The 19,541-nt window shown below is 35.1% G+C and overlaps 1 protein-coding gene across 1 annotated transcript in view; it reads right to left on the reverse strand.

The window, feature by feature from the left end:
- The window catches only part of LOC140160946 (uncharacterized), a 162,935-nt gene that overhangs the window by 25,126 nt on the left and 118,268 nt on the right, over window positions 1-19,541 (reverse strand). Inside the window, 1 exon segment of the mRNA XM_072184295.1 lies at window positions 2,762-2,878. Coding sequence (XP_072040396.1) covers window positions 2,762-2,878 — 117 coding nt within the window.

The following is a 19,541-nucleotide window of genomic DNA, read 5'->3' on the forward strand; positions in this document are numbered from 1 at the left end:
CCCAACTTGATTTTTCACTCAAAATATCTTTACCCACTTCCTTGAATCTTATTATTTTATAATTTACAATGCACTTACTCTTAAGTATCAAAACAATAATTACATACATCACGTATCTGTGCATTTGGTTTCATTTCTTTAATGAGCTGCATACAAAGAACGTCATTTACATATAAAATTTATCTTCAGATAATTTGCTTTAAAAGGTGGGTAAAAATTCCTTTTCTAGTATAATGATAAGGTTTCAATTTCATACGGAAAAGCGTAGGTCAACCATAGTGCCTCATGCATCATTTGATTTCCCAACGCCTAATTTGATTTAACAGGACCTTACTTTTATTACGATATAGTGTATATTTTTCTTTTATCATTGAATGCATCAACTTACTATTCTGGGCTTTTATCATTTTTCTTTTGAGGATACCCTTGTTTTGTAATTCACAGATTAGGCAAATGAAGAGTTAAGTTTTGAATGAAATGAAATGAAAGGACATGGCACACAGTGCATCAGGCGTGACTTTATAATAAAATTCTTCAGAGTGTTGTCGGCTTATCTGCTAAGTTCACAATATATAAATTAATTATCGGAATAATCATAGATGTCTTGTCAATTATCTCAAGCTTATAGGTAATGATAAATCCAATAATGGAAACCAAATTTGCAACTTACATGCTTATAATGCTACAGTTGCGTCCGGTACCTCAGGATTTCATCAGGCATCTGTTTGGTCACGTGACAGACGACGGGGAGGATTTTAACATGATTGGTCAGATTTGGTCCTGAGCGTGTGTGACAGTTGAAAACGGAGTCACACCTTTTTTGTTGATCGCTGGCTCCTCTAGTTGCTTTCAAATGGCAAGTTTTGGACCCAATCTTGACAAATTTTCCCGTCGTCTGTCACGTGACCAATTAGATATCTGAAGAAGTCCTGAGGTACAGGACGCAATTGTAGCATGTAAGTAAGTTGTAAGTTTTATTTCCAGTATTCGATTAACATCACCATTTACTGGACATAGGCGTAGATCCCGGGGGATGGGGGGGGGGGGGGATAAATCCCCCAATATTTTGCCAGGGGGTGGTCTACCCCCACCCCAATGTTGACGCCTGTTTGTGGGTTTCAGACCAAATTAACTTCATATTTGATCATTTTAGCCCCCAAAGCCCACATTGTTTCGCGTTACGCGCGAATTTATTCCACACTTGCACATTATTTAATCAGTTAAGCTTCAAAATGGCAACATTTTGGCCAATGTCAAAATGAAATCCACGCCGCTGTTACTGGATGTCTAATCTGCATCAAGATATATCTCAAGCTTAATTCAAATTGCGCGGTATATTAGTGTTGGGCTTGAGTGTCATGTTATTTGTTCTTGCATTAAGGGGGTACTACACCCCAGGCCAAGTTTGTGCCTATTTTTGCATTTTTCTCAAAAAATATAACGCATTGGTGACAGGTAAGATATGTATATTATAGGGGCAAGGACTACAACTACTGCACTGAAAATTCGGCAACTCAAGGCAAGTAGTTATTGATTTATTTCCAGTGCAGTAGTTGTAGTTCTTGTCCCTTTATCTTACTTGTCACCAATGCGCTATAATTTTCAAGAAAATGCAAAATCCACAATATTAATATAGAGTCGGAAACGTTGCCAAATTACCTCGAGAAGTACATTGATCATACAACTATATAAAGGAATGTGATATAGTTAATTTTCAAACATTATGTTAAAAGAAATGGTAAAGACTCGGGTTAATAGAGAGTATACAAATACTACTTGAGGAAATAGAGCAAATGATTACACCTCATAAATATTCATGCGCAAACTGTTGCATCTGATTTCAGTCACACATGATGGTTGGTTCGGCAATAACAAACGAAAATACGGGACAGATAGAGAACCAAAAACGAAAGCAGACAAGAAATACGCAGAGAGTCTGACCGGATGGCAAACAGATAGACAGACAGACAGACGGGACGTAGAGCAAAGCGAAGACTGCGAAGATTTACCACGGCATAAACATCATATGCCTATACGAGTCCGCACCCACCCCAACCCTCGACCCACCCCTTTCACACAGTAACGAACACCCCAAGTCCCAACGACAAATAATATCAGTGAAAGATAATGATTTTCTTGGAACATTTCCATCAACATTTTTCAGTAGTAACTGAGCTCCAAAAACATTTATCAGGAGTCACGTAACCCCTTCCCCACCTGTTTTAGTAATAGTTCGGAAACTATGGGCTTTTGAATAATCAGTCATTTTTAATTCTTTTATCTTTTTCCCCTCCTTCATTAGGACACACTTTTATCAATGTTGTTCTGAATATTTTACATCATCACAGCTGAAAATAGTTCGTAATCAGTCAGTGTCTTACTTGCAATAAAATGCAAACTGAAATATGCTAAATTAGACATAATGAAATATTTGAAATACAAACAAAAGGTAGTGAGGAGTCAATAGGAATTTACATTCGCCTTCAGATACATCAAGATTGCCCAACGCTTTATTAGCCAGAGGTATGAAAGTCAAGGTTTGATTCTCGATAAATATCTTTAAAAACCATTGTGTTGATGAAGTCAACGCCTTGTATTCACATTGTGTGCACATATCTAAACACTAGATACATCCAATATTAATGACAAAATACCAAGAAGGTATCGTTACAAATCGTCATGTCATAAAATGGAAAATATTGAATTTATCTTGCCCAATAAGTTATTTATTTTACTGATCGCATCATGAATAATATCTTACTTGTACATGTTTTTCCATCAGGCATAAGGAGGTACCCATGTTCACAGTAACACCTGTAGCTACCATAAGTATTCATACATCTATGAGAACAAGGTGTGGCACTGCATTCATTATAATCTGTGAAAAAGAAAAGAAAAAATGATTATTTGTAAATATGAGGTAATTAAAATTGATGACGTGATATAATAACTTCAACTGGTTAAGAGAAAAATTATCTGCACTGTCAAATGCAAATACGCAGTTTACTAAGCGTTTCTTATCAAGCCAGGTGATTTTCAGTTGTTTCAAGAACAGACAATGTAATAATGCTTTTTATCATGTTTAACATAATCCACAATGCGATGACAATCGTGTGTTTTCGTTTGTTCAGTTTTAGCTATCAAAGCAAATAAACCAAAACACTATAACTTACACATGTAGCAGTAATTAAGGCACCACAGACAATTTTGTTCGATCTTTGGATCGACCATCGATGCTGCTTACGAATAATTAACGGCACATTTGTATTAGTCAATATCATTACATGCACAGATTCATTATGTTATCACCATTAGCATGGTTTTTATATCAATTAGTCAATTAATTGATAATAATCGATCAAGCATCGACGGTCGATCGAAAGATCGAACGAACACAACTACATGTAATTTGGTTCGAATGCCTAAGAAAACAAATAGGATTATCAGATTATACTTTTACTTTTCGCTCATACGGCAAATAATTGTCCCAAACTATTTTATATCTTTCTGTAACAATATCTTTTCAAAGATTCATAATGATAAAATATAACTACTTGTTTAACCTGTGTTTTTATCTATAAAAGTACATTTTTGTTACCCCAACATTTTTATTTCAATCATCATAATCATTATCTAATGTTAGCTTTGAACATAGTAGTGGCGACATAAACATTAGTGTGATCTTTACTCCTCCTCTAAGGAACTTTCAGAGGAAGTCGAAGTTAAAGTCAACTGTAGGCTAGGACTAGGAGACTGGAGACGAAGTGTATCTCCTTCAGGAAGTTGTGTTAAGGTCACTGGGTGCAATTGCTGATCTTATGATGCATCTGTAAGCCTGTAAGTCAGAATTCCAAATTCAATTCATTTGTCAATGGACAATATTGGAGACTCTGGAGGATACCATGTTGACATATATGTTTTATCCAATGTAAAATGTATAACTTAGGGCTCAAGAGAGAATCCTCCTGGTTTGCTTTCTTGGCACTGTAAGACACCTGAACTGTGAAAATGAACATGATGAATGTATCGCGTGGTACAATTCGTTAGGAGAATCATTTGAAACATTTAAAATTATTTGAAACGTTATATTCTAATGCAAAATAAATGCACCAAACACCCACATGTCCTTAATGTAATATACAGACTATTCAGCACGGGATAAGATCTTTCCTGTGCACCACCCGCCTGGGATGTTAGATGGGAACACGGTTTAATTTTAGATCAATATGGCCAGAAATAGTTGTTCACAAAAAACAAACACGTTGGTTGAGTGGGATTTTTAGTTGAATTGTCATGTATCGGCGATTGCAACTTGGTTTTTGATTGGGTAATACGGATAACATGTCTCGACACAACAAATAACGATTCATCTTATTTGTAATATTAATCAGTCGCAAGTTTGCTATAAGAGTACTATGAATCAACCATTCAGGTGAAGATTTCACCTATATTAGTTCAGGTTGGTTACGGTGGAAACATTCCATTTCAAATTCGTTAGTTTTATCGTTCAACCTTATCATTATGACTAGAAGTAACTTGAAAAGTTGATATCATTGGGTTTCAAGGTCACAAAGTAAATCGTTGCTTACAATAGTTCCGATAGATGGTATATAGAAACTACCCGTTTCAAATTCGTTAATAATCATTCAACCTTATAATTATGACTAGGAGCCCCTTGAAGTTGCTTGGGTTTCAAGGTCATTATGAGACATTTTTTTACTCCATAGTTAATAACAGATAAATGTTTCACTTTGCTGTTCAGATTGACTTCTGTGGTGGTTGACTTCCAATCTGACTCGGGTTACTGTATTACATGGGGTAATTGGAATACTAGTAACCGAATCATTTCATATTTGTTTAGAGTTCAGTCGTTAGTCATGAATTGCTGCAAATCTCAGGTCGTACACATTAATATTTTATTGGGGTTCTCAAGGTCACCATGACACATCTCGATATAGACAGGGGTTGAAACTCTCCTTTTACGCAAGGTTAGGTATCACTTACAGTAGTTCTTGGTAACTGGTAGCCAAAGTATGCTTGAAAGTACTAGCAGCATGCAACCATTGAGAAGCAACTTAAGAATATTCTACTTTGAGTTTAAGGTTTCCCCTACAATACTTGACGTTCCCTAATCCGAGTTCTCTAAACTTCCTGGGGAAACTTTGTCATTTAAAATTCGTTACCTTATAAGCTGTTATATAGTCACTCCCCCATATGGCTAGTAACTTGGAAAAGCTCTTGCATTTTGTGCAAGGTTATTATGAATGGTTTTTTAAGGTCACTATATTTCACATTATTATTTTAAATCTATAGGGCAGGGAGGTGTTTCAACTAATAGTCCAGTTGGGTTTTCACAGTGGATATACATTCAAATTCAACCTAATTATGAAGAGGAACTTGCAAGATTGGTGTATGATGACACATCACTATTTTGTCACTCGATGAAAGAAAATTATTGTCGTGTCAATAAAATTGATCGATTGCAGTTTTTAAATCACTTTCTGTGACATTATATAATTAACCGCATTTTCAGATTTGAGAGAAGTCAGTTGTCTGATGGGAATAGTCCTTTTACGAAATGATTAATCTCAAACGTGAGGTGAAGTTCCACGATATCGCTCATATTATGCTTGATCCTGCTGATAAAGTACTGTTAAACACTTAACCTTTTTGCTAAATTCGGATACTTCCACGAATCAAATTCTTGAATGATTATGCAATTGATCAATGTCGATAGGATAGTCAGTGATATCGGTATTGTTTCAGTTTGAGAGAAAGAAAAACGTTCTTGTAAAGTTGACGAGACTGCCTTAAGTCATTTTCGCCGCTTATACTTTATGGTTCAGTACATTTACTTGTCTCGACTTCAGACGTTTTTCGTGACTCACAAAATGAATTCAAGACATTTTGTTATCAAACTAAAGTAATGTGAAACACTTGGGAATAGATGATAATAATAGTTTTATCAAATCTTATTTCCGATGATGATTTAAAGGTGTGTGACCCGATCAACAGCCTCAAATCCTAATGTCTATAACGTCACAGAGTACCGAAATGCAAAGCATGCAGTGGGAACGGACATACACGTGAGTAAGCAAGCTAACAGTGACAGTGACAAAGAGCTACCTTGTTGGTGTCTTTGCTGTCATTTTGTGTGCTTGTGATTTGATTTTCAGTACCATTTGAATGATAATGACTTGAACATCAACAAATTGTTCCAGTTTACGTGACAAAGTATCATCTTAAATTCTAGTACACGGATTTTTGGAATTCTATCGTACATACATTTGTAAATATACCAAATGTTGTTACTGTCAGCAATCCTAAGCCCTGTTACTGTTAGAAACCCAAAGTCAGATACATGCTATATGCTAAACATAAAATGCTAATGCACCATACTAGAAAATATACCGAAAAGTACACCTGAAACATCGTATAAACCTACTGCGCAAGTATATACTTCGGAAGGGTACGTCAGAGGTATCTCGAGAGTCTAAGGGTGTTTGTACCACTATGTATCACTTAAATGATCTGTCATGTTAAATCACTTGATGAATGCTCCACGTATGAAGTGATCTTTTCTCCCAACATAAAATATCAATACCTATAATTGTACATTTTAGCAGAACAGTAATCTCGGGTTATTAGAGACCTGAGACTACGTGAACCCGTTCAAGATGTGAAAGCAAGATATACATGGTAAATGTCTGAGACTTGACACTTATGAAGATCATCCCATGTGCAATGTTACCACAGACAGCGGAAGACGTGTGTCGGGAAGGAGGGATGAGAAAATTACATTAAGTATTATAAACATATATAGGTTTGCCTGACCCATATATGATAGATAATGTATTCATCTGGTGTGCAGACTAAAATAAACCAAATGTTTAGTGTCAGGTCCGTGTGCACATTGCACCATGGCACGAACAAGGTGGTATTTGACCAATTTATTCTTGCTACAGCCAAGGACTTAAAGGAGGATTGTCCGATGTCAAGATATAGGAATGCCAAAAATATGCATTTCAAGTAAGAAATTGTGGATCAAACCATATACACATTTTGGCTTAGAAATTCCAAACAAAACTTCTTTCAGATATATTTCACAAGGGCGATAAGAAACATACGAGCTTCGAAATTGTACTAAAAAGTTTGATGGAGAAAAAGATTTGTTCGAAAAGTGGGAATGAGTTTGTTGATCAGATCATTCTCCTTTAACAATGATGTATCGCTGCACTCTTTTAAGGGACAATCCCCTCTAATACCCGCTCTAATATTAAAGGATAAAACGGTGATTACTGGATGCTACAATCATTAATTGCATATGTATGATTGAATGCTAGGAGTCATAACAGGGACCTTGAACAGCAGTTTTAATATAAGGTACTTTGCTGACTGCATATCGTTTAATATTGGGCTATTCATTAAAATGCACACCCCTATAGAGGCGTCTCACTTTTTGTCCAGTCATGATTGTTGGAAATCCATTTTTATTAAGTCCTTTTAAGTGTCCAAAGCAGAAACACAGATATATCAAAATCAGAAATCCTCAATTTGAGAGGCTCTTTAACAATTCCGCGCTTTTTGATTCGTTTAATTGCATTTCCAAGCTTTTTCCAGTAAAAACGGCAACTGGAATTTCAATTCTTTTCAGAAAGAACTCGGAAGATACTCGGAAATCCGGACCTTTCTTTTATTGAAAGGTTACTCCTCTACAAGGGGTGTGCACTTATTTTCTGGAATAGCCCATTGGCTATTCCAGTATAGCCCATTGGCTATTCCAGTTTTCAGTTGACAACTGAAATCCATAGTGATACACCCCTATGGAAGACATGACCTTAATCTCCCACAGGGAATGTAGATATAAAATGGAGCCATCCATTCAGGTAACTGCATTTGAAATTCACACTTCCTGTGTGGAAGATTTAGGTCATATCTTCATAGGTGTGTATGGATTTCAACTGGACTAGCCCATGTTGCATATCTACACTCTATAGATGAATGATGCTGACTGTTCATCTCGGCCTGATCATTAATATCGTTATCATGGTTATCAGAGTAACTGATCAGCTAACCTGACGTCCGATGATCAGATCCTGATTAAATACCGTGCAATTAATGCTAGGTGGAACAGATCAGCAGGTATTCTTGTCATCATCCATATCCGTTGAATGTAAGTTAAATCGACTTCAAATGATCAGGTTATAGATGAAATTACAAACTTATCCCCAAAATAGTGACTATCTACTGCTCTATTTTAAGTATACTTATTAAATTTCTTGACTTATAGTGTCATCAGAATGTGCAAATTGTGACACAATAGGCAACTGAGGAAATCTCAATAACCATTATAACCTAATGATGAATATATAATCGAAGTTTGATGTGTATGACAATTGTCATGGGATGTTCTTGGAACTATGAATCACAGTAGTTTGTCAGTCCGGAACGTCAGATTGTGTCAAAATCGGAATTGAACATGACACAATTATAACAGCTTTGAATCAAGACCCACAAAGGTATGTTTTGCCCTGGTTCACTTACGTGAAATAAATTCAATATTACATATTTTAACTTTGTTATAACTACTTTTGGAGATTTGTTGTTAAATTACTCATTGATGATTTACAAAAATAGGCTTGAAATATTGTAAGTCTGTTTATTGAGAATTAATATTATGTGGGCGCGAAAATAAGTTTGGTCGAGATTTTATTTTGCACAATTAGTCAAACAAGTTTTGCTGCATGTAGGTCCTTAATTTTGGTCCATCGTGTTTGAACTATAATCACCGATATACGCTCAATCTGATGACGTCGATGATGATGACGATGATGGATTTCTGGCAATGACACAAATATTGTCACCATACACTAGTCATATTTCCTACATCATTTAAATTAGTGTTGTATATGAATATAATTTGATAGATTAAACTCTGATTGTACCATGTCTACAGACAAGGATCCTTAGGTATGAATAGGTGAACTACATTGAAATACAGTTTTTCCAAAAGAGAGATAATTTGTTTGTAGCACTGCAGCTCTTTGTCATTACCGATTATCCAAAGAAAAGATTGCAATCTCCGATTCCTCTGCTTTCTTGTATGCATTCATGTTTCTTTCAGTAAATGAATATTACACTTAGTTTGATTGAGTCACATCAGATGATAAAATGACATTCTCGCTACTACAATGACATAAAACCCCACCTGTTTTGTAGAATAGATCAAATAAGCCATTACTGATCATTGACGTAAATTTTTACCTGTTCTGATTCTGTGATATTGAGTAATGTCATAAATGGGCATATTATCGATCGGATGTCTAACGAGAGTGTTATCATGATTATCACTACACCCATATTGGGTGCTAGTAAAAAGATGACGCTCATATTTTGTCAGTGATTCAAAGTTAGAGTCCACATACCATATAAGAATGTGTATTAAATTTAAAGAGCAATTAACCTAATTAACCAAATATTAAACCAATATAATTATGCATTAACTATAAAGGCATAATTATACATACGTAAAAAGACATCAGCAATCAGAAAGTGTTTTGTTTAATTTACATGTATAGATTAAGATCTGTAGGTAATTGTAAAACTTTCACGTAATACAACTACAGAATATTTTTTATGGATACAAACAGTTTGATGGGTAAAGTTGTACTTTTTGATTGATGTAACAACCGTAGTAACAACCAATTCATCACTAAATAAAATGCCTTGCACAGGTTATAAACATTGCCTTTTAAAATACACGTGAAATAAGCTGAACTAATTTGCCAATAACTTTCTTAAACGATATATAAATCTGTAACGTTGCTTTTATCACGACTGTTTGTTTTATTAAGGAGATGCTTTCCATGCAAATTTTCAAGTGTTTTATATCGTTATCATCAAGACAGGGGAGACAGGACAGTTTCCCATTAAAATCATTACACCCTCCCGTATAAAAGTGATGATAATTTGATAAAAATATTATGACAACCGTGAAAACGTTACTAAAACCCACAGCAATGTCAAAACCCCTTTTTGTGCTAGTATTTTACTTCTATTTTGTTTACAAAATTGTTGTTTTGATTTTGTTTTAAAATTTTGCATTTGGGGTATTGAATTACTAGTACCTACGTAAGAATTGCCAATTGTTTGTTTACGGCTAATTCTGTGCAATTTTGTAGTACGGATTGTTTTTGTGTATCTGAGAAACTGGCGTCTGCGCCTCAATCGACTTCAACACTCCAGACAAATCGTACACAATTGTATCAATTTTCTGAAAACAAATTAATAATCATTGTTCAAAAGATACGGGGTTACAGAATGGCATACTTTGATGTAAAAACACATTAATACATTTGAAACGGATCATTACGATCCAGGTCATTCTAAAAGGTCTTAATGTTCCGTATATCCCTCCCGTTCATTGAGATTTACATCATAATCAAACGACAGCGGTTAATAAAGGTCTTAACTTTTCCTTTGAAAGTACGAATCTATAATAATATAATCACATGCAAGGAACTGAAGTAAACGCCCCGTTTAACTGTGTTGTTCATCCTGCTTTCTAGATAAGCCTTCAAAATCTGCTCGAGCTGTTGTTGTTTTTGATGTAGATGATACCTCCCTCTGACTTTTAAATTTAAATAAGTTATAATTACAAAATAGGTGCAATTACCATGGTTACAGATTGTTCAGGAAAGCAAGCAAGAAAATAAGGATTTCCTTTCCTTCATTAAATACATTGAAACAAACACTACCACTGAAATACATATACGTCTCACAAATCAAATATAGTTCGATCATTTTGAGGCCACAAGAGTCGGTGAAATCCAGCAACCAATAAAGAAAGCAAAACATATTGTATATTGTATAACAATATTCTGATATTACATGTTTTTAAGGACGTGACCTTTAGATATATAAAGTAGACGTGGTCTCTTGGTAAATCTCGTAATTTTTTCTACCAAATCTACATAATGTATCATATAGTATTACCCGTTCAGAAACGGCAGTCTATATCCGCATTTATTGAAAATGTTTCCTGGAAAGGAGGAGTTTTATGAGCTCTTTCAATGTTCATCAATCAAGATCGTATTTGTCACGAGCTGAAGATTATCTGCTCCGCGCCCATCAAGAACACCGTTCATAACATGGGTTTGTGACAATTGTGAGAATTTGGGGTATTATAATGGGACCCAGGGAGAGGACTGTCTTGATCTTTAAGGTTTGTACATGAGTTAGCGTCAAACTTAGGGTTAGCATGGTTAGTATTTAGGGACAGGATATGAGTTAGAACTAAAATTAAGAGTAGGCTACATTTATTATTCATTCCACGTCAGACAATTAAGGCATCTCCGAGGTGACACCGTCATGACCATCTATCATGTAAGTTTAATACAGCCAACAAAAATGTGCCTCTGCAAGCACTTCGATGGTATTTCCTTATTTGTATTAGGTAATTTCATAATCCAAACTGCGTGTCTTAGATATCTTAATAATTCTTAAGTGCCATGATGTTTGCTTTGAAAGACAGTAGTGCTCTGTGTGATTAAACAATGACGATGAAAGGCAGGTGTAAAGTGTGGACACAGTGTCATCTTTAATTACAACCAGTAATATGAACCAGTTGATAAGTTAACATGACATACCAATGCTCATCTTTGGTATTTAGGCAGGGAAGCTACCATACTGTGAAAATAAATAAAGGGTCGTATCGAGCCAACATGATAATGTTTTCGAAACGTTTTAACGTCTTTTGAGTATTGCCCCAAACCTTTAAATAACATTTTAATGTATTTAAGGGTATACGAGGTATAATTTGTTGGTCGAAGCAGCCAAATATTTACATTATCTAAATCAATATATTATTGAAAAATAACACTTTGGTGTTTTGCAAAAGTTCATTCTAAAAATCATATCCTTTGAAAACTTGCTTAATTTATTGTTGTTATGAGCTATGTACGTTTTACAAAAGTATTGCTGTTTCAGTCCTCATTACAACATAACTCAAGAACCACAGGACCTAAAAAAGTATATCTGTGATATTTGAATTCTTCTACACGCTCGTTATGAATTGAGCAATGCAATTGTTGCTAAAGCTCACTACCATTCGCAAGATGCTGTGAACTACTTTTTTGCCGCTGTTTCGACCAACAATACATAGTATTCTTTCTCATTCCCTGCCCCTCTATTTATGTCTCTCCATACATGCCATACGGTTTATCCCAATTTCGTCATGCTCATTCACAACAAATGCTCGCATTAATGGTTCGATCACATTTTGTTACTTGGTTACCAGTACATTTCGGGTATTTCGTATCATCATTGAAATTCAGATGCATCCATCAAAGGGAAAAAACGCAATGCAAGCCCTAGTTTTCACAATGCTTTTGATAATTACCTGCTTTTCAAATCGCACCTAAAGGGATCGTTATGATACACTCTCGCCGACACTTAAAAGTAAAAGTTCACGCCCTGAAATTTAAAACAACATTGGCTCCAAAAACATAACATTGGCCTGATTTTCGTAAACAAAAAGTAAAAAGGGCAGAAATGCTTTACCACTCTCCAGACGAGAGAATACTTGTAACACGCCGCATTTGTTCACACTTTTCAGCTGCGTGTTCAAGCTTTTATTGCATTGTCTCTGAATCGATCTTTATACAAAAGTATTGGAAACTCTATTGACGTATAAGAAAACATAACAGTGAATAAAAGACTGCGAAGAAGGTGACGTACACTCAAATGTTATCCATTTCACTGCAAATGTCGTGAATATACGACCAACAATTTTATCGAGATATTGACTTCCAAAAACATCGTGGGATTTTAAATTCCGTCGGTTTTATTAATGTATTCTCAAATGCCTAAACCTATCACAGCATAATTGAAGTCGTGGTTTCAAACCACTTTTAGAGTTTTTTACACTCAGAATCACGACTTTATGGAAGCCCCTCAGTTCACGGCATGCAAAACTTTTGTTACGATAAAATGTGGAACGTCCACGTCTATCATCAACAAGTTTAAAACTTATTTATTGTTCGTTTTTAATCGGTCATGTCATCATGTTAAATGTGACAAATATTCATATGTATTAACATGATTTAATAAGGCGTTAATTGATAGGTCTATAAATTGGGCTTTGCTTAGCTTCGCATGTATTTGGTGCAGGGTGTGCGTAAACCTAGGGGGGTTCGTTGGGGTGATGATGCAAGCTGTGGGCGGTGCTGTAATATGCGGACGTCATTGAAATCACCTTATTGCATCAAATGATTACTAAGTAGTGATCGCTTTGATATCGAGACATGGCGTAAGTTGATGCGTGACCGAATGGCTAGAGCACCGGAATCTGTTTTGGGAAAACCTGTGTTCGAGTCCATATGTGGTGGAACTTTCTTTCTTTCTTCTTTTGCTCATTTTTCTTCCTTTCTTGCCTCCTTTTCTCTTTTCTTTCTCAGTATTTTGTTTCTTTTTCTTTTCTCCTTTTGTTTCTTTCTTTTCTTTTTGACTATATCAGCTGATCATGGATACATTTTCAAGTAAGACATCGGCATTGGGATCAACAGCCGTATCAACTTTTATTAAATTAAATCAAAAGTACATTTTAAACTGCTCAACAAAACTCACTTGTTTGCTGTTGACTGGTTTTACGTCTATTTTTTGTCTTTTCTTTCCCACAAGTAAAATTCCTCTAAATCTTTGCAAAAAGTTAAATAAAACTTAATTATCGCCCGATCATTGAGGAGCAACAAGCGTGCCGCCGTTGCGTGGCGGCGCGCGCCCTGACTAATATCACTATCAACTACTGTGAGATATTATACACCAGATCAAATAAACCAATCAAATTACGTGAATTCTTTACAAGACGCACCCATTGAATAAGAATGTCAGATAGAAGCCATAATATGAGCCAAATCAAATTCACCCTGACTTTTAAGCCTTTGGTGAAACCATCAACTTGACTACGGTACTTGCTATAGTCATACCCACTTGCATGATCAAGCTCAACACGACCTAAAATGACGTTCATGGTATTTGACATTTGCAAAATAGGGCTCTATAACGTCAATCTAGAGCAGCAAAATGCAAAAGTATACTAATTGGAATGATCCGACACATGAGTAAGCAAAGTTAACAGTGATAGTGACAACGAACGCTGCCTTTTGATGAAATATCTTTGCTGTCATTTTGTGTGCTCAGCCAGTTTAGTTTTTCAGTACCATTTGAATGTTAACAATTTGAGAAAATCGGCCAAATTGTTTCCCGTTTACGTGACAAAGTATCATCTTTAAGTTCTAGCACACAGTTTATGTGATTGTACACTGCATGTACATAAATGTACTTCAATCTGCTACTGGGATGAAGTCGGATACATGCCATATACTGAGTCCCAAGGTACAAGAATATACTATCAAAAGATATATATGTGGAAATGAACAAAAATATACCTCCCTATCATGTACACCTACTGAAAGATGGCGCAGGTACTTCAGTATGTACGTCAGATGTGTCTCACGAGAAAGGGGTGTGTTGTAGCATTATGTATCACTTTAATGGCCTGTCATGTCAAATCACTTGATAAATTGCTTTATGTATGTGGAAAGGCAACATTTCTACCCAACGCAAAGTATCAATACCTGGAAATGCAGTACATTTTAGCAGAACAATAATCCTCGGAATATTAAAAGCCTGAGACTAATGTGAACCTTTGGTCAAGATGTGAAAGCAAGATACACAGGAAAAATTACGACGTTTCTCAATAACATTCGCAAATAAGTTGCAAGGTTATCCAAAAATGTTTAAACATCAGTTATATATAAAGGGTATATAAAAGGTATAAAATATTTTGCATAACATAAAACACATTTTGTAATAACCTGCTGTGTTAAGCAAAAATGTTTGGCAAAATATATTTCATAAAATAGTTGGGCAATAACATTTTAAAAATATTTTTCAAAATATTGTTGCAATTAATGTTATCTATACAAAAAACGTTTTAAAATGTTTTCATGACCTTAATATAAGCCGACATTTAAACTGTTATTAAAATGTTTTACCCAAGCAAAACCCAAAATATTACTTGTTTCAAAACGTTTTAAAACGTTGTTGTGTTTACTGGGTATAAATGGTAAAAGAAAGAAGATCATCCAGCATGTCCAATTTTACTAATAGACAGCAGGAGACGCATGATGTCAGGGGAAGGGAGGGATGAGAAAATCGCAGGTAAGGGGTATATGTAAAACGCCACAATGGGGTTTGACTGACCTATATGCACATGATCATCTACCTGGAGTACAGACATACTTAACACAAAAGTAAAATGGTTTGTATTATTATTAGTTTTCAGGTTCGTGTACACAATTACTTAGCATGGAAGAAAGCGATATTTGACAAATTGAATGTCAGGTGTTTTTGCTTCTTGTTATAGCAAAGTGGTTATATTTTGCTCTCCTCTAACAGGTATTCTCATCCAAGGTTAAAGAGATAAAGCAAGAGTGATTGCTGGATGTTTGAATAGATTGAGTACCACCTAACAGGTGTAATCCACCATTAGATGGGGATCCATAGAAGAACTCTTGAACAACAATTATTTGGGTCCTCAGTAGATTTACATATTGATATTGCTCCATTTGCACAGCATCTACCATTGTGCTAATTAATAGCTGTGCTATCTGCTATCATGGTTATTCTGATCAATCCTTAAATAATATTGTCGTCCCATGTTCAATAACCTGACGCCCCGTGTTCAAACCCTGATAGAACACCTTACTAATAAATAAGTTAATATTAGTTTAAGGCATCAGATATCAACGTTTGCACAGTATTTTTTGTATGGGACATGAGAGCACATCAGACATGTCGAATTTCATTCTGAATACGATGAATGTCATATATCAATTTTGAATAATTTGCCATAAAATTTGTATATATCCCAGATACAAAGTATTTGATATAAGAAGGACATTCTCGTATTCAGAATACAATCCTTATATCTGATACCTGTCCGTAAAAGATCGAAACTATTTAGAATTATCATCACCCTATGTCACTGTTCTATAACATTCCATTGAGTGTTAAGTTAAATCGACTTCAAATGAACTTATCCCCAAAACAGTTACGATAATGTGTGATATTTTTGTTCCATTTACCATGTTTACGTAGGTACAGGTACAAAACTTATCAAATTTGTAGAAGGCTTTTTAACAGTATCATCAGAATGTGAAAATTCTGACACAATAGACAACTGAGGAAATCGTAATGATGTATATCGAACACGAAGTTTGAAGTACATAAGAAATGTCATGGGATGTTCATGTAACCATGAATCACAGTAGTTTATCAGTCCGGAAAGTCAGATTGTGTCAAAACTGAAATTGAACATGACACAGTAACAGCTTTGAATCAAAATCCACAAAGGTATTAAACAGCGCTTGTTCACTTACATGAAGTTAATTAAATGTTTAAAGCAAAACAGACAAGGTTTAAACAAATTCTAACTTTGTTAAAACGTAAATATCCTTGGAGAATTGTTTGACAACGTAAAAGTTTGATATTTGTTAGGGGTACTACACCTCTGTGGTAAATTTGTGACTATTTTTGCATTTTCTCAAAAATAATAACACACTGGTAACAAAAGTTATGTATATTATTGGGGCAAGGAATCCAGTTACTACACTGAAATTTCAGTGACTCAAGACAAGCGGTTCAGTAAATATGATAGGAAATGAGGTACATCCTAGTGGTACTTCATTTCTTATCATAAATAACGAACCGCTTACCTTGGGTCACTGAAATTCCAGTGTAGTAATTGGATTCCTTGCCCCAATAATATACGTAACCTTTGTTACCAGTGTGTTTTAGTTTTGAGAAAATGCAAAAATAGACACAAATTTATCGAGGGTGTAGTACCCCTAAGCCTGTTTATTGCAATATTTGTAATCATATTTATTGCAAATTATCAATATTATGTGGGTGAGAAAATAGGGGCTGGCCGAGATTTAATCAGGATCTTCTAACCTGTCTAACCCATTAACTTTGGTGCAGCGTTTTATAACTATATCCACCGTTATATCATGTATATACCAGTTTGAAGATGATCTAATGACACAAAAATCGTTCATCATACACTAATCACCTTATCTAAAGAAGTCCACTTATTGTCGTGAATGGACGGATTTGATATAGATCAGACACTGATGGTACCATGTCTACAGAAAGGAATCTTTTATATGTGTGAATTAATAATAAGCTACATTGAAGGACAGTTTCACCAAACGGAGCTCAGAGGTACATTTTGTTTGTAACACTGCTCTTTGTCATTGCCGATTATCCAAAGAAAAGATTGAATTCACGTTTCTTTCAGTAAATGAATATTACACTTAGTTTGATTGAGTCACATCAGATGATAAAATGACATTCTCGCTACTACAATGACATAAAACCCCACCTGTTTTGTAGAATAGATCAAATAAGCCATTACTGATCATTGACGTAAATTTTTACCTTTTCTGATTCCGTGATATTGAGTAATGTCATAATGGGCATATTATCGATCGGATGTTTAACGAGAGTGTTATCATGATTATCAGTATCACTACACCCATATTTTATGCTACAGTAAGAAGATGATATTTTGTCAGTGATTTAAAGTTAGAATTGACACATCTTATAAGTAAATGTATATTAACTCTTTAAAAAGAGTAATTAACCTAATTTGTTTGGATTACAACTAAGGGCTCAAATAGTACGGCAATAGATCCATCATACAGATATCAGCAATCAGAAGGAGTTTTGTTTAATTTATATAATTATGAGCAGTAAGGTTTTAACGTAATTGTATAAAAATGCAATTAACAAAACTGCAGATTCTTATATATGAGTACGTAGGACAATACATTACAATCTTATCTCGTTCAGTTTAAGGAAGAGCAAATAGGACAATTTTACAATGAGCAAATGTTGGTAATGTAAAAATGAATAAACTCCGTTTGGTGTAATTCGCATGTAGTTATGACGAATATATTAGATGGTCCATCATCATATTACCTATACTATAGTCATGAAAGTACTTTGAACCAAGTACTTTGTCCATCATGCCGGAAAGAAAGCGACACATAACCGATTTCAGACCTATTTTAAACCACGTTTTCTGTTGACATCGGTTGAAGTATACAAGCAGTTTGATGAGCCATGTTGTAGATGTTGTTGCTTGTAAAAAACAATTAACAATAAATAAAATGCATTTGAAAGGCTATAAAACATCGTCTTTTAAAATACACGAGCCTTAAGCCAAACTAATTCGAAAGAATGAACAGTTTACCAACGCAAAGTGTTACAATTAAACATGGCAACAAATAAACACAAATCCCGACCGGCACACAACCCAACTTGAAAAAAGCAAGGGAATGTGCCGGCATGGGTATCGAATCCACGGCCTTCTGATCTCTAGATGGACGTCTTATCCATTAGGCTCCCACTGATAAACTGATAAAACTGGGTCTACAATTCTGACAAACAAATATTACGCAAGTACACAAGTGAAGGAGATTATTACTTATGGTTAATCGTTTCCCGGTATAATATAAGTAAAGTAGGCAATGGGGATACGCATCCTGCACAAGAACAAATAAACACAATGGGGAACGATTGCTCGCTACAAGAGGAAACTGAATATATTTATTAAGAAAGAATGAACAGTTTACCAACCCAAAGTGTTACAATTATACATGACAACAAATAAACACAAATCCTGACCGACAACCCAACTTATAATAGCAAGGGAATGTGCCGGCATGAGAATCGAACCCACGACCTTCCGATCTCTAGACGGACGCCTTTATCCATTAGGGCTACCAGCTCCCACTGATAAACGGTGGTTAAACATGTTAAAACTGGGTCTAATGTAAGCAGTCGAGGTATACAATACAAATATTACGCAAGCACACAAACAAATATTACGCAAGTACACAAGTGAAGGAGATTATTACTGATGCTTAATCGTTTCCCAGTATTATATAAGTAAAGTAGGTAATGGGGATACGCATCCTGCACAAGAACAAATAAACACATTGGGGAACGATTGCTCGCTACAATAGGAAACTGAATATATTCAATAAGAAAGAATGAACAGTTTACCAACTCAAAGTGTTACAATTAAACATGACAACAAATAAACATTAAATCCCAACCGGCACACAACCCAATGTGCCGGCATGGGAATTGAACCCACTAACTCGTCAATAATATCGTCAGTAATATCATTCGTCAATAATATCATTCTGAAACATGAACAAGATGTAAAAAACCGTTAACGTTATTGCTTTTACGTTACGGCAGCGCCGCGGCGGCAAGAGAGTTCCTTCCTTATAAAAAAGTGATGATAACTTTACTAAAACAGTTACAAATGTCGGAAACCCCTTTTCTGCTAATGATTATCTTCTGTTTCATTCAAAAAATTTATGTTTTGATTATTTGTTGCATTTAGGTATTGAATTACTAGTATTGCTCAACTGTTAGTTTACAGCTAATTCTGTGCAAATTTG

This window comes from Amphiura filiformis, chromosome 9 (assembly GCF_039555335.1).
Source record: "Amphiura filiformis chromosome 9, Afil_fr2py, whole genome shotgun sequence".
Classification (NCBI taxonomy): domain Eukaryota; kingdom Metazoa; phylum Echinodermata; class Ophiuroidea; order Amphilepidida; family Amphiuridae; genus Amphiura; species Amphiura filiformis.